General features: G+C 48.6%; 9 protein-coding genes across 9 annotated transcripts; 5 read left to right on the top strand and 4 right to left on the bottom strand.

Moving 5' to 3' along the window:
* Nucleotides 1-654: 654 nt before the first annotated feature.
* V1513DRAFT_425289 (uncharacterized protein) lies at nucleotides 655-909 on the bottom strand (the record flags this gene model as incomplete). Its single annotated transcript, XM_066896117.1, has 1 exon — nucleotides 655-909. One exon carries the CDS (start codon nucleotides 907-909, stop codon nucleotides 655-657), a length of 255 nt encoding a protein of 84 aa, XP_066753458.1.
* A 318-nt stretch (nucleotides 910-1,227) lies between these two features.
* Nucleotides 1,228-4,778, top strand: V1513DRAFT_444863 (fungal-specific transcription factor domain-containing protein). Its single transcript, XM_066898024.1, has 3 exons — nucleotides 1,228-1,735; nucleotides 1,793-3,880; nucleotides 3,933-4,778. Exons 1-3 carry the CDS (start codon nucleotides 1,432-1,434, stop codon nucleotides 4,373-4,375), a joined length of 2,835 nt encoding a protein of 944 aa, XP_066753459.1. The 5' UTR covers nucleotides 1,228-1,431; the 3' UTR covers nucleotides 4,376-4,778.
* Nucleotides 4,779-5,177: 399 nt separating this feature from the next.
* V1513DRAFT_444864 (P-loop containing nucleoside triphosphate hydrolase protein) lies at nucleotides 5,178-7,977 on the top strand. The gene is made up of 2 exons (XM_066898025.1): nucleotides 5,178-7,194; nucleotides 7,248-7,977. The coding sequence occupies exons 1-2, from the start codon at nucleotides 5,329-5,331 to the stop codon at nucleotides 7,716-7,718; spliced, it is 2,337 nt and encodes a 778-aa protein (XP_066753460.1). The 5' UTR covers nucleotides 5,178-5,328; the 3' UTR covers nucleotides 7,719-7,977.
* Nucleotides 7,978-8,106: 129 nt separating this feature from the next.
* On the top strand, nucleotides 8,107-9,234 carry V1513DRAFT_379503 (WD40-repeat-containing domain protein; the record flags this gene model as incomplete). Its single annotated transcript, XM_066895015.1, has 2 exons — nucleotides 8,107-9,018; nucleotides 9,079-9,234. The coding sequence occupies 2 exons, from the start codon at nucleotides 8,107-8,109 to the stop codon at nucleotides 9,232-9,234; spliced, it is 1,068 nt and encodes a 355-aa protein (XP_066753461.1).
* Nucleotides 9,235-9,645: 411 nt separating this feature from the next.
* V1513DRAFT_66378 (uncharacterized protein) lies at nucleotides 9,646-10,872 on the bottom strand. Its single transcript, XM_066900578.1, has 2 exons — nucleotides 10,408-10,872; nucleotides 9,646-10,350 (listed from the first exon to the last, which is right to left on the bottom strand). The coding sequence occupies exons 1-2, from the start codon at nucleotides 10,551-10,553 to the stop codon at nucleotides 9,909-9,911; spliced, it is 588 nt and encodes a 195-aa protein (XP_066753462.1). The 5' UTR covers nucleotides 10,554-10,872; the 3' UTR covers nucleotides 9,646-9,908.
* Nucleotides 10,873-12,305: 1,433 nt separating this feature from the next.
* Nucleotides 12,306-13,334, top strand: V1513DRAFT_67116 (uncharacterized protein). The gene is made up of 2 exons (XM_066900579.1): nucleotides 12,306-12,961; nucleotides 13,012-13,334. The coding sequence occupies exons 1-2, from the start codon at nucleotides 12,599-12,601 to the stop codon at nucleotides 13,066-13,068; spliced, it is 420 nt and encodes a 139-aa protein (XP_066753463.1). The 5' UTR covers nucleotides 12,306-12,598; the 3' UTR covers nucleotides 13,069-13,334.
* A 1,007-nt stretch (nucleotides 13,335-14,341) lies between these two features.
* On the bottom strand, nucleotides 14,342-15,360 carry V1513DRAFT_379430 (uncharacterized protein; the record flags this gene model as incomplete). The annotated part of the gene is made up of 2 exons (XM_066895012.1): nucleotides 14,342-14,969; nucleotides 15,023-15,360. 2 exons carry the CDS (start codon nucleotides 15,358-15,360, stop codon nucleotides 14,342-14,344), a joined length of 966 nt encoding a protein of 321 aa, XP_066753464.1.
* An 812-nt stretch (nucleotides 15,361-16,172) lies between these two features.
* Nucleotides 16,173-18,536, top strand: V1513DRAFT_414843 (Pal1 cell morphology protein-domain-containing protein). Its single transcript, XM_066895798.1, has 3 exons — nucleotides 16,173-16,571; nucleotides 16,639-16,778; nucleotides 16,838-18,536. The coding sequence occupies exons 1-3, from the start codon at nucleotides 16,321-16,323 to the stop codon at nucleotides 18,130-18,132; spliced, it is 1,686 nt and encodes a 561-aa protein (XP_066753465.1). The 5' UTR covers nucleotides 16,173-16,320; the 3' UTR covers nucleotides 18,133-18,536.
* Nucleotides 18,433-20,483, bottom strand: V1513DRAFT_464435 (aldehyde dehydrogenase domain-containing protein). The gene is made up of 3 exons (XM_066899999.1): nucleotides 20,125-20,483; nucleotides 18,667-20,074; nucleotides 18,433-18,615 (listed from the first exon to the last, which is right to left on the bottom strand). Exons 1-3 carry the CDS (start codon nucleotides 20,281-20,283, stop codon nucleotides 18,563-18,565), a joined length of 1,620 nt encoding a protein of 539 aa, XP_066753466.1. The 5' UTR covers nucleotides 20,284-20,483; the 3' UTR covers nucleotides 18,433-18,562.
* Between the last annotated feature and the right edge of the window lie 448 nt (nucleotides 20,484-20,931).

Below are 20,931 nucleotides of genomic sequence, written 5' to 3' on the forward strand. Positions count from 1 at the left end.
CAAAATCCGGCGTTTGGTGGCCGTTTAATACAAGTGAGAATGTATTCGTCAATTGTGCTCTAAATTTAAATGTGTAGATCTACTTTTAACCGTAATTATGGAGCATGATGGACGCATACAGTACCAGCTGCCCAATCATAATTCCACTACGGTTGTGCCCACGTCATCTGTGTCTTTGGCAACAAGAGCGGCGTCATTGTAATTCTCTCTTTTATTCCAGGATATCAAGTGTGATCTCGTTATTTTTTGTTTGGTGCTCCTGGCGTAATTTTTGCTTGCTTGAGGTATTATTGATTCGCGTTGCTTGGAGTTTCGCATATGTGACCACTAGTTTGATTGCTTGATATCCGTGTATGACATAATCTAAAGATGATACGATACTGTATCGCCGTTATTAGTTGCCTCATCCACTAAATGACATCGCGTTAATGTTAGCGGTCCCACACAAGGCATAAATATGGTACAAATAGCTCATTTCGCCGCAACCCACCAGTATACCGTCGATATGATATGCTGCGACCATCTAGCAACGTCCAGGCTGGCCAATATTTGCAGAACGGTGCTAATTGTGGTATCAACCAACACACATGTGCATACCTCATATAGAATTCGCAGAAATCACTACTTCATGCCTTTGAGGCTACTTGGTCACTTTCATATTTCGTCATCGTCAGTGTCGTCTGCTGCGTCCAACTCGCCGTCCTCTCCTTCACTCCCGCTCGAATTGTATTTAAAATTGTCGGGAATGCCGCGTTTCCGTCGTGAGTGCAGGTATAGATCCACTGACGGGAAAAATAATAGAAGAATTCCCACGACCGCTATTTTTGTCATTACGCCGTTATTATTGTCGGTTAGTACTGCATATGTGCCGACAATTGGGAAGATGTAGAGTAAAGGATACGCTGGCATGTTTTGCAGTAATGTCGACTAAACTGGTTGTAAGCATGCAGCAAGCAAGTCAACGTAATCTAGACAGAAGACAGAAGACTCCGGAGCGACTGGACCAGTACGAATGAAGTTAGAGCAAACAAATAATTAAACCTTAAAGAATACGGCTGAGGCCTCAGATGTCCATAAGTTCCAGGTTAAGGGTACTCATATTGTCTTATTTCTTCACCATGTATGAGTGGTCTTGCTAATACGAAAGCAGAGATGCGGCGGCGGTTGCTGGAGATATTCACAATGGGGATTAGTAATGCAGCTCTCATTTAGGGCTAGGTCTGATGGTGAAATTATTCTGTGACTGGGGAGTATGCGAGCCGACGCTGACAATTGACGTTCCGCACAAAGCTCCCTTTTCACAATCTTGAATTCTGTAACAGACTCAGACTTCTGGTTTCTCTTCCCACGAACTCTGCTGACGCCTTTTTCGTCATTCCTTTTTCCTTTAACGCAGGCGTATTTAAAGCGCTGTTTGAGCCGTTCGACAACATGTCCGCCGTGAAAGCGTCAGACTCTGATGGATCCTCAGAGTACAATTCTCCCGCTCAAGGTCCCATGAACACTGATCCTGCTTCATATAATGAGCCTAATGAACGGCCCAAGCCTCAACAGAGCGTGCCACTGTCCAAAAGGATTGCATGTGTGATCTGCAGGAAGAGGAAGCTACGATGTGATGGAGCTCGGCCTGCTTGCGGAACTTGCGCAAGGTTGCAGCACAATTGCGTATACGAAGAGACGCGACGGAAGTCGGGACCGAAGCGAGGTTATGTCAAGATGTTGGAGGAGAGACTAGGTAGGCTATTTGAACGGTTTATGAAATGATCCATTAGGTATCTAATCGAGTGAATAGCGCATGTGGAGGGATTACTCAATCCCAATGGTACTACTCCACAGGTCCCTTCAGTTCCTACGCCAATCACCACGATATCGCGTGGGCCCGCAAACCTGTCCCACCTTTCGTCAGCGCACCTTCCGCAGTCAATATCCACGTCTCCCGCACAGAATCCACTGACCGGTGCACCGCAGACGAATTTGTCTGCTCAACAAAGCGTGCTTCCAGACGAGTTTGGAGCGATCAATCTTGGGAATGACATCGATCTGTCTGCAATGGACACACTGGGAGCTACAGAAAATATCTTCGAATTGATGGCGCTTGGCATGGACGAGCCATTGCCACCGCAATCTATGATGAACGAACTTCACACTATATACTTTGAAAGATATCATGAGTTCATTCCTATGATACACAGACCACGATACATTGCATCTCTCAACTATCCGCCTCATCTCCAACCACCATTGTACCTACGTTATGCAGTTTGGACAACGGCGGCCTCAATGTCGCCCAAGTATCGGCAATATGCCGAAGTGTTCTACACTCGCACTCGCAAATACCTCGAGCAAGTTCAGATGCGCGGTCATGGCGAAAACATTGCGGCCTTAGCGTTTACACAAGCTTGGATTTTGGTCGCTTTATATGAATATAAAGTAATGTTTTTCCCCCGCGCGTGGTTGTCAGCCGGTATAGCGTGCCGATCAGCAATAATGCTACAGGCCAACATCATGGACAGCTATTCAACTAACGTTAAGCATTGTCTTCCACCGCCATCGGATTGGATTGAAATTGAAGAACGGCGGCGAACATTTTGGTGCGCTTTCTGCGCAGATCGGTATGCTAGTGTTGGAACCGGTTGGCCTCTGACATTAGACGAGATTGATATTGCAACGAACTTACCAGCGAGCGAGGCCGCGTTTGATAATGGTGTCGAAGAGACAACTTGCTCGCTATCGACTGCTCTTGATCCGACTGGTGCCAAGTTCGTCCGTAAGTTGTCTGTGTTTGCTGGTCATATTCTCGTTGTTGCGATGTTTGGGCGAATTCATTCACACTTGCACCGTGGTGATGCAACCGCGGGTGGGCTTGGTAGTATTCCGCCAAATTTCTTTGAGCGGTTCAGATATCTCGACAACACTATTCACACTATCATGTTCTCACTACCAAACCACATCAAACGGCCCATGGGTCCAATGTCACCACCAAGCGCTGAGCTCATTATGTCTATCCATGCTAGTACTATTTGCCTCCATCAAGCCACGATATTCCGAACACGGAAGTCGCCTACTCATCAGTCGGAGTTCGAAACAAGCAAGCAACGTTGTCTGCAGGCGGCATCGGAAATTGCGAAGGTTATGCAGAGCTGCTCCCATTTTGATATGACAGCATTTAATGCGTTTATGAGTTTCTGTGTCTATATTGCGGCGCGGTGTTTCGTGCAGGGATTGCGGACATCACCTGATGGGCTTGGGCTTGATCCTGCCACAAGGGCGCGACTCGACTTTCTGCTTACAGCCTTGGATAACATGAAGGAGGACGTACCGATCGCTCAATCTTTTCTAATGCAACTCGAAGTGGACATGGCGAACCTGCTCGACGAAGGATGTATCGTGCTAGAAGAATGTGCTGCTGGTAAGCCATCTCCTCTATCGAACATATCCACACTCTCGGACTCTGAGGTACACTCAGATATTTCCCAAGCCTCACCTCCGGGTGATATTCCCCCTGGTTTTGACCACGGCTCGATTGGAGTTGTGCACCCCCAAGTTCTAAAGCATCAGAAGAACAGTAACAGGGCTAGCCCATACTCTCGAGAGCTGAAATCTGCAGACTCAGTGCCCAATGGCCCGGCTGATATCGGTGATAATGGTGGCGTTCCGCGTTTCCCTCTGGGATCCTGGCCGCCGACGAGTAGTAGTGCAAGTACCACCGGGAACGATGTTGAAATGAGTGACGGTAGTATGTTTCATAGTGATCCCAGCAGTGTCTCGCCTCTGTCACAACAGGTACCGTCTGCAGCACATCAAATCCGGCACTTTCCAGGTCATGCGGAGACAGTTGGCATGGGTTCAGTGACGCCAGCGTTCACAGCGCAGCCACTAGGTATGATTTTGCCAGGCTGAATTAGTCGACACAGGAACTAATGGGGAATAAGATATAGATATGGCATCCTCTGGTCCTGATCCAGTTTTGACTCTACGATTGAAGGAGCTACAGGAAGAGCAGCAGCGGCTACTCCAACTTCACGACCAACGGCAACGGGCACTGAAGAGTCAACAAGTCGAGCAACAGCAGCATGTTCTCAAGCAGCAGTTCCAGCAGGAGGGACAATTACGTCAGCAGCAGCAACAACAGCAGCAAGACGAAGGACATCGTATCATGCAACAGCAAGTAACTGCTGGAATGGGAGCAAACGGAGTGAATGGTCTGGATACGATGGTGCCGAATTTCGATATGGGTGGTGTCTCTTCTGCTGCTACGAGTGAAACTGTGAACTCGGTTTCTCCGAAACCGTGGACCCCCTCTGACATAGGGATTACGATGGATTTCTCCTTGGCTAGCTATCTTCAAAGCGGCAGGTACAATCCCCAGCTGTAATTGGTTGTCGGCAGATAGTGTTATTATTATGATGTAATTTATAAGTGTGTTTATGTACGGATGTGATTATTGGTCGGAAGAGAAAGGTAAACAGAGGAACTGGAGTATTGCTTTGTTTCGGAATTTTAAGGGTTTGTTCGTGTTGTTAATAGGTAATACGGTCCTATCTCGTATATTAGGTGGGTGTGGTGTGCGATGATTCTTGTGATGAGTTGTTTGAGATATACATGGACGACTCCGCTCTTTGTAAATAATGGTTATATTTGGCTTCGATTTAGTTATATGTCTCCACTTACGTGTGTATGGCACTTAGTCCAATAGTTCTTTGTTTTCGCCTTGACGACTAATTCTCGGAGAATCGATTCCCTATTTGTCACTAATTATTGTATCAACTACCAATGCGAGCAAAATAAATAGTAATCCCTGTCGATTAGATGATATCGACGGCGAAGAACTCAGGTGTGTCTGAGATTTTGTAGTTGTCAGTCTGGGTCTGATATCTTAACTTTAGCGTACACACGGCATCTTCCATCTACATTCAGATTCAGCAAACACGAACGAGCAGAATTTATTACAGTCGATTGCTGTTTCGTTTATTATTGCATTAATCACAATGAGCCTCATGAGGAAACCACAAGCAGTGCCTCGAAGTAATGTTGCCCAGGTCTTACATATGAAGATTCAGGGCTAGGGTACTAACCCCCCCTGAATTGTCATTGGCTAGCGCTATTCCGTAACGGGACCGACGCCTCCGACACGAGCGCATTTTGAGCTTGGACAATGCCGATTTTTTCTTGCCGGCCGAGTATCGTCGATATTATCTCCACCGCAACAACGACTGAACGGGGCCCTTCTACCCTTCTAGAGCGGGTCGAGGTGTATTATACACGAGGATAGTGAATTCTGATTGGTGTGTGACAGTCGAACGATAATTAGATACTAGACGATCGAAGATGAGCCCGCTGCGCACGCTCGTCGGAGGCGTCGCGCACACTGTGTTCGCGCCGGTCTGCGTTCGTGCAAGTAGGCCGCTTTTCGCGCGCGTCTCGGCACGTAACGGTTTCTCGAAGCAATTCGCACGGTTACAGTCCTCTGCTGCGGCGGAGGCCGTGTCCGACGAGACAGAGCCGGTCGCGGAGTTGCAGTCGCAAGAAGATATTCTCGCACAGCTCGCACCAGAGGACTCGCAGCGACTGTCGCTTATGCGCAATATTGGTATTAGCGCGCACATTGACTCCGGAAAGACAACTTTTACTGAGCGTGTGTTGTACTATACTGGTCGTATTAAGGCCATTCATGAAGTTCGAGGCAAGGACAATGTTGGCGCGAAGATGGATTCTATGGATCTCGAGCGTGAGAAGGGTATTACTATCCAGTCCGCAGCTACTTACTGTGACTGGGACAAAGTCGAGAATGGCGACACAAAGAAGTATCATTTCAACCTGATCGATACGCCTGGCCATATCGATTTCACCATCGAGGTCGAGCGTGCCTTACGAGTTTTGGATGGTGCTGTGCTAGTTGTTTGCGCGGTATCTGGCGTCCAAAGTCAGACTATTACGGTGGACAGACAGATGAGACGTTATAATGTTCCCCGTATCACCTTCATCAACAAGATGGACCGAATGGGCGCTAATCCGTGGCGTGCGATTGAGCAGGTTAATCAGAAATTGAAGATTGCGGCCGCGGCGGTCCAGGTTCCTATCGGCAGAGAAGACGGCCTTGACGGTGTGGTTGACATCATTAACCGTAAGGCTCTCTACCATGAGGGTGATCGTGGTGAGATTATTGTCGAGAAATCTGTTCCGGAAGAGCTCAAAGACATTGTCGAAGAGAAGCGCAGCGTTCTGATTGAGACCCTTGCCGATGTCGACGATGAAATTGCCGAGATATATTTGAACGAAGAGGTCCCAACTCCAGAACAGATCGTTGCTGCAATTCGTCGTGCTACAATTGCTCGCAAGTTCACTCCTGTCCTCATGGGTTCTGCTCTGGCCAATAAGTCCGTCCAGCCTGTACTCGATGCTGTCTGTGATTACTTGCCCAATCCGTCCGAGGTCTCCAACGTCGCTCTCGATTTATCGAACAGCGAAGCTCCTATCAATCTCCCGCCATACAGCAACCTCCCCTTCGTCGGTCTGGCGTTCAAGCTCGAGGAAGGCAAGTTCGGCCAGCTCACGTATGTCCGCGTGTATCAAGGGATGATCAAGAAGGGCATGAACATCGTCAACACCCGCACTGGCAAGCGCACCAAGCTCGCGCGATTGGTCCGCATGCACTCGAACGAGATGGAGGACGTCACTGAAGTCCACTCTGGTGAGATCTGCGCTACTTTCGGCGTCGACTGCTCATCTGGCGATACTTTTACTGACGGCGAGCTTTCCTATGCCATGACTTCGATGTTCGTTCCTGAGCCTGTCATTTCGCTTTCGATTGCGCCAAAGTCCCGTGATAATGGTAACTTTTCTAAAGCGATCAACAGATTTCAGAAAGAAGACCCAACTTTCCGTGTCCATTTCGATTCCGAGAGCAAAGAAACGGTGATTTCGGGCATGGGAGAATTGCATCTTGAAATTTACGTCGAGCGCATGCGCAGAGAATACAATGTTGATTGTGTTACTGGCATGCCGCAGGTTGCCTACCGTGAGGCTATCCTTGACGAAGTCAACTATGATTACACGCATAAGCGACAGAGCGGTGGTGCGGGTCAGTACGCTAAGATAATGGGTATTTTGTCGTCTGCGGACGCGGAGAATGTTTTCGAGAGTGAGATTGTGGGTGGCAAGATACCGGAGAAGTACTTAGCTGCAGTTCAGAAGGCAAGTGTATCTGTCAGCATGGACGATTAGATTGATGCGCTAATACGGAACAGGGTTTCGAGGAGGCTTGCGAGAAGGGTCCGCTTATCGGTCATAAAGTTCTCGGTGCACGCATGCTAGTGAACGATGGTGCTATCCACGTCGTCGATTCGTCCGAACTCTCTTTCCGCACAGCCGGATACTGGGGTTTCCGGGAGGCTTTTATGCGTGCCCGTCCGATTGTTTTAGAACCAATCATGGACGTTGCTATTACTGCTCCTCTCGAGTTCCAGGGTAGCATCATCGGTTTGATGAACAAACGCAATGCAACGATCACGGACACCGATGTGGGGTCGGATGAGTTCACGCTGCATGCGGAGTGCTCATTAAACCAGATGTTCGGCTTTGCCACGATTCTGCGTGCCAATACTCAGGGCAAGGGAGAATTTACTTTGGAGTTTAAGCATTATTCTCAGGCGCCGCCACAGTTGCAGAAGGATCTTGTCGCCGAGTTCCAGAAGAAGTTGAAGGAGAAGCAGAATTAAAAGCTGTTGCCGAGGGAGAACGTAGACATATCCCTTGTGGGCTGTATGATAGTATCTACATCACGACCAAAGTTATAGAGGTTTGTTTTGTGCTAGTTCTAAAATTGGGTTATTTATGGCTTTTTTTGAGTACAGATGCTGTTTATGGTATGAATATCTTTCCTTTGTGTATATTTTTGCGTGGTCTTAAACTCCCACTTTCTTATGTTTTCCGTGAATGGGATAGGTAAATTTAATAAATACAAATACATGATATCAATATTGGTAGAGCACGGATGCAACGGCCATCCTCGAAGTGATAGTTGTGACCTAGTCGCCAGTGCGGCTCGCATCTCGACGATCACTTATGGTGCCAAACTGGCAAATTCTTGCACCGCGATCACTAGCCATGCAATATCAATCCACCATTCTAACCCACCCTTCTCTGGCACGCGACCAAGCGAGTACTTTTTTCCGAACCCAACGGACTCGAGAATACCGGGAGCAACTCGGCCCGGCGACGCCACGGGGCGCATCATCGTCTTCCACACTCCGGACAATTGCATGGAACGCGCTGGGTAATCGCATCGCGGCTGTGTCATCTCCGATCCACGGCACGCATATCATACGAATATGGAATCCCGAGCGCGCGGATTCGCGGTACTCGACAGAATTAAAGGGCCACACGGGCATGATCGATTGCGTGGCGTGGGACCCGACTTTTTCTGACCGGCTCGTGTCGTGTTCGGCCGCGGACGGGACCGTAAGGTTATGGGACGCGAGACTGAACCGTACTCTGCAGATTTTCCGCACCGGAATGGTCGGGATCGAGCCTGTGTTTGTGAGGTTCACGCCTGACGGGCGGTGGCTTGTCGTGTCTGGGCAGCGTGGACGGAAGCTCCTAGTTTTGGATGCCGCTACGTTGCAGGTCGCCGGCGCTGGCATACTCACGGACTCGCGACCGCAGGACGGCGATATTACACGTGCGATAGTCACGTTTTCGGGGAATGTTCTCGCGATAGGATATAGCACCGGTGTCGTGACACTCCACTCATTCGACATTTCTACAGGCGAAATTGGGAAGGATCCGCTGGTCAGCTTGACCGCTCATCGAACTTCTATTACGTGTCTTGAGTTTGATCCTTGTGGTAGGTACATGGCGCTTGGATCTAACGATTCGCTCGTGAGTATCTGGGATGTGCAGGAACTTGTTTGCGTTCGCACTTTTGGCAAATACGCCCAGGCGGTTAAATGTATTTCGATATCGTTTGATGGGGCGTATATGGCTATTTCGGTCGAGGGTGTCGAGCCGATAGAGATTGTAAGTGTTTTTTTTGGGGTTATGACGGGATCTCTGATTGGATTGCTGATGGTCATGTAGGTGCATGTCGAGAGTGGCGAATATGTGTACAGCGTACCCCGAAGCACAGCATTTCATGTTCCGTCGTTAGAGTGGCATCCGACAAAGTACTGGCTGGCATACGCCGGTGATCCTGGGGGTCTCAAGATAGTGGGAACTCCAGATGATAGGCGTTAGTGCGATCGTCGGGAGGTTATATCACACGTGCATTACCCTTCGAAACTGCATCAATTTGTTGTCCTGTTGATTGTCGGTTGTATTGTAGATGTGTATATTAGGTATTGAGTAGACCGTATTAAGGATGCAAGGATACTGTCGGAAGAGTATATTACAGTAAGAGCAGCACAACATAAATGAGAGTAAGATGCAGATAATCATCACTTATCCTGCAACGTTGACCGTTGCCTGTTCCCAAAAACTCTGGCCTAATGCGCGGTTCATTGGGTTAGGGGTAGCAGGTTAACGGACGGGATCACCAAGCAATCTAACCTGGCAATGGGAACGTTGGCAATACAGTAAGCAATCTCCACTGACGATTGCCGATGACAAGGCGTGGTAGTAAGAACTAAGAAGAAACAATTCAGAATAATAGAAACCAAGCTGAGCACAAGGAAGATAGAGGAAACCGTATTTTTTTTGTTGGTTTTTACACTAAAACCTAATTTTTATCTTACACAGGAAATTCTCCGGCATATACATCACACACCCCGCACAATTAATGCCACAAAAAATAGTGAATACACCAAAAGTCAGTTAAGATCGCCACCAAAGAGTAGATAAGAGGATAGCATCAGCCAGCGCTCAACAGATGAGGAGGATTGATGAGAATCGGTAGATCAGGTATGGAACATTTAGAAGCCGAAGGAGGCAACACCGGCGATGAAGCTGACGACCACGGCACCAATGCACGCGAACGAGACCGAAATCGGATCGAATTTGGCAGCTGCAGCGCCTGTGGCAGTCGAGGTCGCGCTGGTGGTAGTGGACGTTTCCGAGCTTGACGAGGTACTGCTAGAACTGGTCGAGGTCGCGAGGGAGGACTCGGTGCTGCTCGAAGACGCCGCTGCGGAAGTGACAGATTCGGAGGCGGTAGTCGAAACCTCGACTGTGGCAGATTCGGAGACAGACGAAACATCGGAAGCCTGAGCAGCTTCGGAGAGAGTGGCAGTGTCGATGGAGAGCGTCACACCGGCACCAGCGCAAATGCTCTGAGCATATTCGAGGGCGGCGGCAAAGTCAGAGCTCGCACAGCTGGACTGCACGCAAGATGTGACGGCGTCGATGTAGCTCTGGCTGGAGGGCGGTCAGCTAGCGGTGTTGGAGATTAGTGTGAAAGGATTGCAGACATACCTTGTACAGAGACACTGGATGTTGGCGGACTGGCAGTCGGAGCTGGACATCGAGTTGGTGATACAAGTGGTAGCACATGATGGCGGTGTCTGCGCGGAGACGAGAGCGGCTATGGCCGCAAGGATGAAGGATGAGCGAGCGATCATAGTTCAGTGGTAGCTATGGTATGTGGGGACAGAATAGATAGTAGAACTCCGGAAGATGGAAAGAGGAATTGAGCAGGAACGGGTGAGGACCGGGTATATATATATAGATAGATAGATAGATAGATGGCAAGTGGCGTGGAGAGAGCACTTCGACGAGTACGAGCGCCGATCTAGAGAATATCCGGTGCCGGTGAACAGTATCAGTATCAGAAACGGTCAGTATTAGCATCAGCAAAAAACTTACTTCACCTGTGCGAACAACGGCGCACGCGGCAGCACGCGGCAGCAACGCGGTCGTGGCTCCATTATACCGACGGCGAATTCGGATCAACACTAGCCATTGACGATAACAGCACGAGGAGTGAGATGTGGGGGAGTATTGTCAGCGTGCCCACGACATGTGGAGAAGCCAGTGAGTGACGCTCATAAATTGATTGACCAGCCCGAGGTTCTGTCGTTGTCTGCAGCGCCGTGAAGAAGTGGAGACGAACTTGATTGGGTATCTCTCTAACTCTTTGATTCTTTCTTTTTAACGCGCGATCGTCGTGACGATGACACAAGCCGTAGAGCTCCTACGTCATCTTCGTTGTTAACTATACCCCGCACGAGACTCGATCACCGCGTCCTCCTTTTCCTTGTTAGCCCGCCTTGGCCAGAACATCTCCGATCGGCGGGCATATTCCGAGGATCTTAATAATAATAAGTACAAAGAAAATTTGCAGCGGCTGGTCGCCAGTAATCAATATCCGAGGCTTCCATTTAAAGTTATTTGTGTGGTGGATGTAAGGGTTCATCCATTAGCAAAATACGAGGACTTAAGAGTACATTGAAACGACCCATAGTGTTGGATTCCGCAACTGGATAATATTGATTTATAGATTTTTGCATGTTCATCTAACAATAAAAAATATCTGTTGAATAACTATAAGTTATAAAATAAAAAAATTATTTTGTCCTGCCCAAGATTCGAACCCACAAAAAAAACATCATACTCTCTTTATCAAAGCGTGTCATCCTTATGCAGGGGCCATGCTAATCTTCTCTGTATCGTTTCAAATTGACCATGTGTCCCGAAGGACAAAAAACTTGGTCCGTCGCTCCTATATATACTGCAATAGGGTTAGGTTAAGTGCTCAGTATATATGGCTAACGAATAATACTGCAAATAACAGTGAGCTCCCATACAAATCATTGTGAGATCAACCATTGCGTATCAATATATTAAGTTCCGTCAAAATATAAATCTATCTTGGTGGATGTATTCGTGAGTTGCGCAGCTTCAGGCATACTTTTGCTATAGTTAAATACAATATCTGGTTCCAGACTTGAGAATCTAATTTCCACACACTACTAATTATACTACGCTGCTAATTGGTTTTGATTTTTAGAACAAATTCCGTTTCAGAATGGGATCCGATGCTTATACCCCGCGCCACCCACGGCTACCAGTTCTTATAGTTCACAGTTCACAGTTCACAGTTCACAGTTCACAGCTTGGGCTAAAAACGGTTGTGGTCAGCGATAGTCATCGATAGTCGCTCGAATATATCGCGCAGATCTAGTCCGGCCAGTTGTGAAAGCTAATCATGGTGCAGTAATAATTTTGGGAATAAGCGTCTTCAGTTGTTGGTCAAGCTTATTGACACATGCGTTGAGTTACTTATCGTCACTCTACGAATATTTCGCATCCGAATGATGGTACACATTCGTGCAATTCCTTACAACTCGCACTTTGATTCCCGTCTTGTCTCTGATTTGTCAGTATACATGCATAGGTGCCATCCTGTTGGTGCCTTCTTCCTTGCCTGATATCTATTCTCTAGCATCGTCCACAACCCTTTGGCAGTGTGAGCTTCGAGCGCATAATCGCATAAATTTGCATGGCATTATATCTGTCGTACTTTTCCATACTACTTCACGAACTGCTGGACATAGTACCGCTCGAATGGGATGTGTTAGACACAACCACACTATACCACAGCCAAATCCGAGTCAATACCCTGCAATTGAACTTATGATCAGTCCGTCTATATTCGGTTCCTACAATGAAGACATTTGCATTACACAGCCTCTGCCTGGCGGAAACGAGACATCGAACGGATTCAAACCTAGGCGATCGAGTGCACCGATTTCTCAAGATTTTACGTCGGATTCTGGTCATGTTGGTGCCAATGTTTATGCAGCTATTAGTAAACAGATGGACCGACGGAGATGCGGTGTTAGAGCTAAAGCTGATTCGACTTTCAATGACGAGGATGCAAGAGTTAGTTGCCGCTGAGACCGACTTGAGTAGTATAACGTTTTCGTGTTTGAGTTGGCAATTGCCGTTTCAAGTGTATCTGGGTATGTGGCATCATGTTTGGGATATGCTTGAACGGTGCTTATGTTCGGAGAGTCCATATCGCAAGGTACTCTAATCAGCTTTTGGAATTTCCTAATCTCAGGCTGACAATTATAGACTGACCATGGCCGCACTCAATCTACTTTATTCTGTCCACAGTCGTGCATCTCGTGAAATCGATTCGCACTGTTTCTACAACGACTACCTGAGCGGCATTTATCAACAACTACCGAAACTTCCCTATCTCTGTCCGATCTCTGTGAACAACTTACGTTTAAATTGACCTCTCCACTCAGTAACGCGAGATTGCGAATGTTGCCACCGGCAATACCACTCATCCCCTCAGTTTGCTGTGAACTGGAATATCCCGCGTGCCGCGCATCCGGCATCCGGTCGTCATCAAACGCATCTTGGGCCTCATTACCTCCATCGTCATCTTCTACCTCCAAGTCAAATTCTCTGTATTGCTAGTAATCGCCCAAGCCCAGTCTGCCATCTCCAAGCCTCACTCCCGAGTGACTACAACTCAATTACCTCTATCCACCACGATGCAATTAATGTGCCCAATTGTGACATCCTGCTGCATCGCTTTCGTCATAATATGGGAACTTGTCCACAATATTTGTGAAGAAATAACAAGATTCTGAGATAGATTACTCTCTACGCAGACTTTTGGAGCGCGGTCGACCAGTCTGACGTTGCCCGGATGTGGAACCTTTCCGTACGTCAATTCCTCTGGCGACTCGTCTACAGCCCGCTGTCCCACGCCTCGCACTCGAAAGTGCACGCTTTGAGATTATCGTTTTTTGTGTCCGCGTTGGTCCATGAACTTGTCGCTATTGGCTGTGAGGAAGTGGAAATGGTGGTTTGGCAAGGCTCGGTATGTATGACGTGCAGCTGATGGATAGAGTGCGGGAAACGCGGTTGTACTGCAAGATAATTGTGTGTACAAGCTTCATATTTAGAGTTACTTTGAATTTCGTGAAATACCTCGTTGACATGGAATGGTAGGAGACTGGTCTTTTATCATTGCATTTTTAATTGCATATGAAATCGATCTGTCGTGAATACGCGGATTAGAATGAATGTCACGCCTCATTATCATGTCACTCAGTCATGAGCGTACAACTTGGACGCACTAGCAGTATAAATAAATTGTAAACAAATAATCGAAGAGAGTAAAATAAGAGAAGCCACTATGGATCACAAAAAATTACAAAGTGCCAGAATATAAACGTACACAACATGAGATTACATGTTTTAACATAAAACATAAACTTTTTGTTTCCATTTTTTTCAACAGCCGTTGAAAATGTACGTCCATTCCCTTTTTCTCCAATTTTATTTCCTGATGGAAGGTGAGGTGCTGTTGATCGAAGGGTGTGGTGGAGGTTGACAGTGAGCTGCGATGCTAAGACAATGGAGCATGAGCGCGAACCAAGCAAAATCACGACAACGACGGGAAGTCGGACAAGTTGGTGAGGTTGACGGCCGGCGCGGATGCTGCAACCGGTGTGGTGGAAGAACCACGACCTCCACGACCTCTTCCCCGACCACCGCGACCTCCCCGCTCACCGCCCCTCTCACCCCCTCGGCCACCTCGGGGACCGCCACGTCCACGTCGCGAGGCGGAAGGATCGGCGAATCGTGGCTCAATCTCAACTACAATCTTCTCTTTCTTGACCTTAACCTTGGTCTCCTTCGACTTGGGCTTCAAGCCGGTAATGTACGGGCTGTCCTCCTCCTCGGCTTCCTTGGATACAACTGTGCCCCACGTGCTTGGGTCCTCACCCTCGTTGGGCTTGCGCAGAGGCAACTTGGGGCCGAGCTCAGCGCTCTTGGCGTGGAGCTCCTCGAGGTACTCCTCCAAAGTCTTCGAGTGGTCCTCCTCAGTCGCTGGAGTGGAATCCTCCACAATAACCTCGGCTGCACCATTGGTAGTAGTGCCGGTGTCAGCAACATCCTCGGCCTTGACCTCAACAAACTCCTGAGAAATGTCAGCCTTAGAAGCCTGCTCATCTTTCCACTCAGTGGCTGGCGATCCCCATGACTCCGCTACTTGCTTTTCAGAGTCACTATGGCACAGTCAGCAATCGCTTCACATTTCGCAAATAAAATGGCTACTCACGGGAGAGCACCTGAGTGACGGTCAAATTGTCTTCGAGAACCACCACGGCCAAGGCCACGGCCTCGACCACCTCGTCCTCCTCGAGGAGCATCGGGATCTGTAGGACGCGAGCGGTTGGCTACACGGCCGGCATTCTTGTCGCGTGCGGCCTCCTCGTTCAAATTGCGTGGACCACGATTAGGGCGCGCATTCTCGGGACGAGCGGTCTTGGGTGGTTGGTCGGTCTTTTTGGATGACGTGGACTGCTTGATGACTTCCTTGGGGGGTGGGGGAGGCTGGGATGGGGCTATATCTGGGTCCTCTATGTCGTCAGCTAGATTGACGTTAGAGATAAACATTCGGAAACATAAATTAACAGCTCGCAAATTAATTTCAAAACATTCCGACGATATATACAGGCGCTGTGTATAGTGGATTGTTCTTGATCTGCTTCATTCAGATCCAAGTAACAAGGTCACACACGGTTGGTCCCACTTTCTCGACCGCTTGCCTTCCAGTTCACCAAATTTTTTGAGTGTTAATTCCTTCTCTTTAAGCCAATCCTTCATATCGTCATAAAAATCGCCAAGATCCAGGCATCGGAACGTACCTAGTAAGCTGAACTTGTTCTACAAAAAAATTAGCCAAACGAATTCCCATGGACTACTCGCTGCACACCTGAAGCGGACCTCAGTCCGCCCCGATGCCGGATCAAACAACATTACGCAATCACAAAGAATAATACCTACCGTGGAGGCGACAGACATGGCGGCTACGACTGTCCTCTGGGTAGTAGTGTGCAGAATGCGATGGTATGGCAGAGGAGCGTTCTAACTGTTCACAACAGCACCAACTCTGAGAGAGCGCTCACGCGGGCGGCTTGCCGCGCTCAGCATGTGGGCTCGCGGTCTCGCTAATGCACACACATAGTACAAGAAATAGATAGGGTTTATATGTTAGGGCTTTGTACCGAGTTCTGCTTTGCCTTAGATAGCAGTCACAGACTACTCACGTGCGTTTAAGGGTGACACCGCTCGGCATAGGTTGGCGGTGTTGCGCATACGGCTCATCCGCACAAACGATCGCGCATTGGAAACCTCCGCGTATGGGGCGCGTGGCGCGCAGAATTAGTGTTTAACTGCGCGCACGCCGGGTAACAGAGATTAGCAAACCCCTGTGCTCGTGTCCCTTGCGGTCTCCGTTGTCTGTATCTTCATCTAACCTCCTGCCGAGCCGACTTCATCGCCCACCTTGCCAGCACTCGCTTTGCCGCTATCTTCCTCGATCCGCTCAAAAGTGTCTCTGCGTCCGCCGCTGCCATGGCCTTCGCGTCCAACAATCCGTTCCGCGCTGCGGTATTGCCTCACGCACTCTATAAGGACTCATTCGACCCTGCCCCGCTTCCTATGAGCCCGTCCCACTCCGCGCCCCCCGTCGCCTTGCGCGCGCCATCCTTCAATTCAAAGAACCCATTTCTCGACGTTCTCGACGACTCGATTCCGGGCAATTCCAGCCGCGAAAGCGTCCTCTTGCGGAGATCCACTTCGGACTCGTCCCATGAGAATATACGGTTGGTTATCCTTGTTTACCCCGCCGGATCCGGCGTATGCCAAAAACCAACTAACTTCACCACTTAGGCCACTTCCGGATTTATTTGTCAATCTGTCTGTCAGGGAAGAAGATGATATGCATACCATGCGTCCACCACCTCCACCACCTCCTCCCCGGTCTAGTCGTCGTCAGAACCTAGATGGTGACTTCCACTTATCGGATAAAGGTGAGTCCCCCTATTCATTCTCCATACATGGCCGCGCGAAATTAACAGTCAACTTTTAGCAAAAGCGCAGCGCAATTCAGAATCGTCTACCTTTGATTCGCACGCGATCATCGAGGCCTACATGCCCCTGGATCGTGATAACCGGCCCCGCGAATCGCCACTGCCCACCAGGCATCGGGCACACAATGCTCTACAGTCGCGACACCATCCCGAGAGACGACGACGGCCGTCTGACACTAAGGAGGAAGATCCATTTGCCACTCCACCTTCTGTTGCTTACAGTTCAAAACATAGTCATCGACATGCGTTGAGCACGCCCCAGGTTCAGGACAGTGGGCCAAGTTTGACGAGTGACAGATCGTCGCGACGCGACGACGACGAAATCTCGCATCACAAGTCACGATCCCACACAGGCAAGTCGACGACAATTGCACCGAAACTACATCACCATCACCACGCGAAGTCGTCGTCGCCTACTTCAAAGTCATCATCGTCGTCGAAGAAGCAAAACGGCGCGCTCGATAAAATTGACAAGCTTGATGTCACTGGTATATTCGGTACAGGCTTCCACCATGACGGCCCGTTCGATGCGTGCAATCCCCACCGAAATGTAAACAAGAAAAAGGCCCCCATGCTTGCGTTCCCCGTTGACTCTGAAAATAACGCGGTCGGTGCTCCTCGACATTTGATGACTAACACGAAGGCAAATGGCGCGCCGAGACACACTGGTGACGGCGTGAATGGTAGCGATGCCTTACGCTTTGACCCTGTCTTGAAAGCCGATCCTGTACACGGAATTATCTCTCTCGGACTTGGCTCTTCTACATTTTTGGAGGGTGCACCGGCCAGCAGAGCTGCGATCATGCAGCAAAGGATGAGGGAGAAAGATAGTGAGGCTAGCGTGATTGACTTCAGCAGGCTTGGAGGTGGTGCTACGCTAGAACCAGCTGGTGCAGGATTAACCCGAAAGAAGTCCATAGTTCAGAAGATTATCGGCATAAATAACACGAAGGAGAGAGACTATGCTCAGTCGCATTTACAACCCATTAATGTCGCAGCTGCCAATGCATTCAGTCCATCGAGAAGTGTCAGTGCTGACGGAAGGAAAGAGTCAACTGGGGAGGTCATTTTGGAAGAAGATAGCCCAACTGATATAGGCAGTGGCGGCAAAACACTAGCTGTTACGACAACATCTTCTGGGATGCTCCACCAGGCGTCTTCTCCTGGTACTACAGTGTCATTTACTAGTCACACCCTTTCGCCAACAAGTCCATCTGCCAAAGACGAGAACGGCGCTAAGTTACTCAAGCGAGTCAAGAGCCTTAAGGTCGGCGGACGGAAGCGAGCCGAGTAGTCATTTTTATTATTGCTATCGTTGTCTTCTTTGAATTGGAGTACATTAGGGCAATGCGTCTTAACTTTCTGTACATATTCATTTTTGCGCGGTGTTATCTGCTTTTTCTCTACATGTGGATGTCTCAATCGGCATCGTTTTATATGCAGAGGTTTATTAACTCAACTATTTATTTGAGCACAAAGGATTTCAGGATTGTTTGTTCATATTGTTTTCTTCGGATACTAGGAAAATTATTTAAAGAGGCAAGCCGGTTAGATACAGGTAGGTGTTTTTATTACGGCAGGATTAAGTTTGACATGACTTCACGATATTTGAATTTTCGTACATATATTTTCAAAGAATTGGAGTATATTTTTCCCTTTTTCTTGGCGTCGTAACGGTTATAATGATAATCATTTTCACACCACTTCCAATTCAGCTGTGCTGCCTAATAAGGTGCACCGACCTTCCCGAAAGTAATGGCTTTGATATTCAAGTATTCTATATCACTTAGCAATTGTATAGCCACAAAAGCGCCTCGGAACAACGTACCTTCAATGCCATACTTCGATCCCTCCCTCCCAAACCCGGAGAGCTTGACGCCGCCAAACGGTGTTGCGCAGTCACTGATGATACCTGTGTTGACACCAACCATGCCATACTCCAACTGCTCAGCAACTCGGAAGGCACGGTTTATATCATTCGTCATGACATAGCTCGCAAGGCCGACCTCGACATTATTTGCAAGCGCAATGACTTCCTCCTCGCTAGCAAACTTGAAGACAGCAGCAACCGGACCAAACGTTTCCTCCTTCATGATCCGTATCCGTGGCTTGGCATCCCTGATCACCGTCGGATAATAGAAGTACTTGCCAATTTCCGTCGCCCGTTTTCCACCAACTAAAACCTTTCCACCGTGCTTGACCGCATCATCAACATGAGCCTCGACTTTTTCAATCGCACGATCGTGGATCAAAGGACCATGAGTTACACCCTCCTCCAGCCCGTTCCCAATCTTAAACCCACTAACCTTCTCTGCCAACAATTCACAGAACTCGTCATAAATACTCTCATGTACAAACAACCGGTTTGCGCAAACACATGTCTGACCGGACCCTCTAAACTTGCAACTAACAGCGGCATTTACGGCCTCTGCGACCGGTGTATCTGGAAACACGATAAACGGTGCGTTACCACCTAACTCGAACGACAATTTCTTCAGTGTCGAACTCGATTGGCCCATTAACAGTTTACCAACGTTGGTAGATCCCGTGAATGAGACCTTCTTAATACGCTCATCGGTACACAATTTCTCTCCGACTTCTTTTAAGTACGACTTAGTCGTAACCACGTTTACTACACCGTCGGGTATTCCCGCGATCTTGGCCAACTTCGCCAACGCGATCGCCGTAAATGGCGTCTCGGAATCCGGCTTAATAACGACCGTACACCCCGCCGCAATGGCGGCCGAAACTTTCCGTGTAATCATTGCAGCAGGGAAATTCCACGGCGTGATAATTCCACAAACACCTACGGGCTGCTTAATTGTAATCGCGCGATTACCTGCAACCGACGGTGCAATTACATCACCATAAGCACGCGGCGCTTCACCAGCGAACCAGTCCATGAAACTAGCAGCGTACGCTACCTCGCCTTTTGCCTCTGCGATCGGCTTGCCGTTTTCGAGCGTTATCATCGTCGCCAAATCTTCCTGGCTCTCCATCACGAGATCTCTCCACTCCCTAAGTAACTTGGCCCTCTCGAACGGCGTTGTACGTCGGAACGAGTCGAATGCTTTATATGCAGCTGCAATCGCCTCATCAACCTGTCTCGATGTCAGGTCAGGACATATGCCTATCTGTGCTTGCGTAGCGGGGTCGTAGACTTGGAAATGCATTGTGGAAGGGTAGTCCTTCCCGTCGATTATCGCTGCTTCACGGAACAAGTATCGGGCGGATATCTGGCTGATCTTAACAAAAATATCCATTGGCCGTATATGGAAGTGCTTACCTTGTCTTTCACATTGATAGTAGACAGCCAGTGACATTGTCCGCTTCGCAGCATTCGAGATGCCAGCGGCGCCTTCTGCTTAGACGCGGCGACAGCCCAACCCGTGGTCTGCGGCGTAATTGCCCGTGGAACCTGTATCTGTCGTGTTGACCTCGCCATCACAGCCTATGTCGTGCACATATATAATTTCACCTGTGAATATTCGTGTTGATTTAATGGCGCGTGTCGATGTTATTAATGCCTACTTTGCCACGATAGATCCGCAATTGGACTTCTCGGAATGGAATAATGGTGCCCTAAGCCAGCCTCCTAATCAGGCCGCACGCGGAGCGGCTCATGTTGACTGTCTCCGGAGTACTGAGTATACTTAATGGGTGTGTGTGGCACCTCAAATATTTGTGATTTATGATGCAATTTCCACCAATCCAAGTATTTATTTTCTGTGCGATAAAATTGACATCTACTTGCCGGACCACGGTTCATTCTGCACCCTGTCTGCCTCAGATTACCTCATCTCTCGTAACGTTAGTAGGGGCCATTTTCAACAACATCAATAGCAGGAACCATGAACCTCGTAGTCTCGGCCTGTCCTTTACATCTCAATTATCCTTGTGATAAAGAGTGAAGGACATGTCGACCCGACCATCCTGTAATTCAGGGGCAAATTGCTAATGCTCAGACACGTCCCTACAGTATCCCAATTACAATAGCCGCATCCTTAAAAGCGAGATTCATGGACCTTCTGCAAACCATTCCGATAATCGGCCTAACAGGATTCAACGTACCTTAAGCTCTCATACCAAGCTG

The sequence above is a fragment of the Lipomyces chichibuensis genome, assembly GCF_038497645.1.
Source record: "Lipomyces chichibuensis strain CBS 12929 unplaced genomic scaffold V1513scaffold_16, whole genome shotgun sequence".
Lineage (NCBI taxonomy): Eukaryota > Fungi > Ascomycota > Lipomycetes > Lipomycetales > Lipomycetaceae > Lipomyces > Lipomyces chichibuensis.

Bases quoted from the DNA above. Each gene is read 5' to 3' on its own strand.
- V1513DRAFT_444863 (XM_066898024.1), top strand. From the start codon at position 1,432: ATGTCCGCCGTGAAAGCGTCAGACTCTGATGGATCCTCAGAGTACAAT. The intron at 1,736-1,792 runs GTAGGCTATTTG...TCGAGTGAATAG, and splicing joins GATGTTGGAGGAGAGACTAG to CGCATGTGGAGGGATTACTC. The intron at 3,881-3,932 runs GTATGATTTTGC...ATGGGGAATAAG, and splicing joins GTTCACAGCGCAGCCACTAG to ATATAGATATGGCATCCTCT.
- V1513DRAFT_444864 (XM_066898025.1), top strand. From the start codon at position 5,329: ATGAGCCCGCTGCGCACGCTCGTCGGAGGCGTCGCGCACACTGTGTTC. The intron at 7,195-7,247 runs GCAAGTGTATCT...AATACGGAACAG, and splicing joins ACTTAGCTGCAGTTCAGAAG to GGTTTCGAGGAGGCTTGCGA.
- V1513DRAFT_66378 (XM_066900578.1), bottom strand. From the start codon at position 10,553: ATGATCGCTCGCTCATCCTTCATCCTTGCGGCCATAGCCGCTCTCGTC. The intron at 10,351-10,407 runs GTATGTCTGCAA...ACCGCCCTCCAG, and splicing joins ATCCAGTGTCTCTGTACAAG to CCAGAGCTACATCGACGCCG.
- V1513DRAFT_67116 (XM_066900579.1), top strand. From the start codon at position 12,599: ATGAAGACATTTGCATTACACAGCCTCTGCCTGGCGGAAACGAGACAT. The intron at 12,962-13,011 runs GTACTCTAATCA...TGACAATTATAG, and splicing joins CGGAGAGTCCATATCGCAAG to ACTGACCATGGCCGCACTCA.
- V1513DRAFT_414843 (XM_066895798.1), top strand. From the start codon at position 16,321: ATGGCCTTCGCGTCCAACAATCCGTTCCGCGCTGCGGTATTGCCTCAC. The intron at 16,572-16,638 runs GTTGGTTATCCT...TTCACCACTTAG, and splicing joins TCGTCCCATGAGAATATACG to GCCACTTCCGGATTTATTTG. The intron at 16,779-16,837 runs GTGAGTCCCCCT...GTCAACTTTTAG, and splicing joins CTTCCACTTATCGGATAAAG to CAAAAGCGCAGCGCAATTCA.
- V1513DRAFT_464435 (XM_066899999.1), bottom strand. From the start codon at position 20,283: ATGGCGAGGTCAACACGACAGATACAGGTTCCACGGGCAATTACGCCG. The intron at 20,075-20,124 runs GTAAGCACTTCC...AAGATCAGCCAG, and splicing joins CTATCAATGTGAAAGACAAG to ATATCCGCCCGATACTTGTT. The intron at 18,616-18,666 runs GTACGTTGTTCC...TAAGTGATATAG, and splicing joins ATCGAAGTATGGCATTGAAG to AATACTTGAATATCAAAGCC.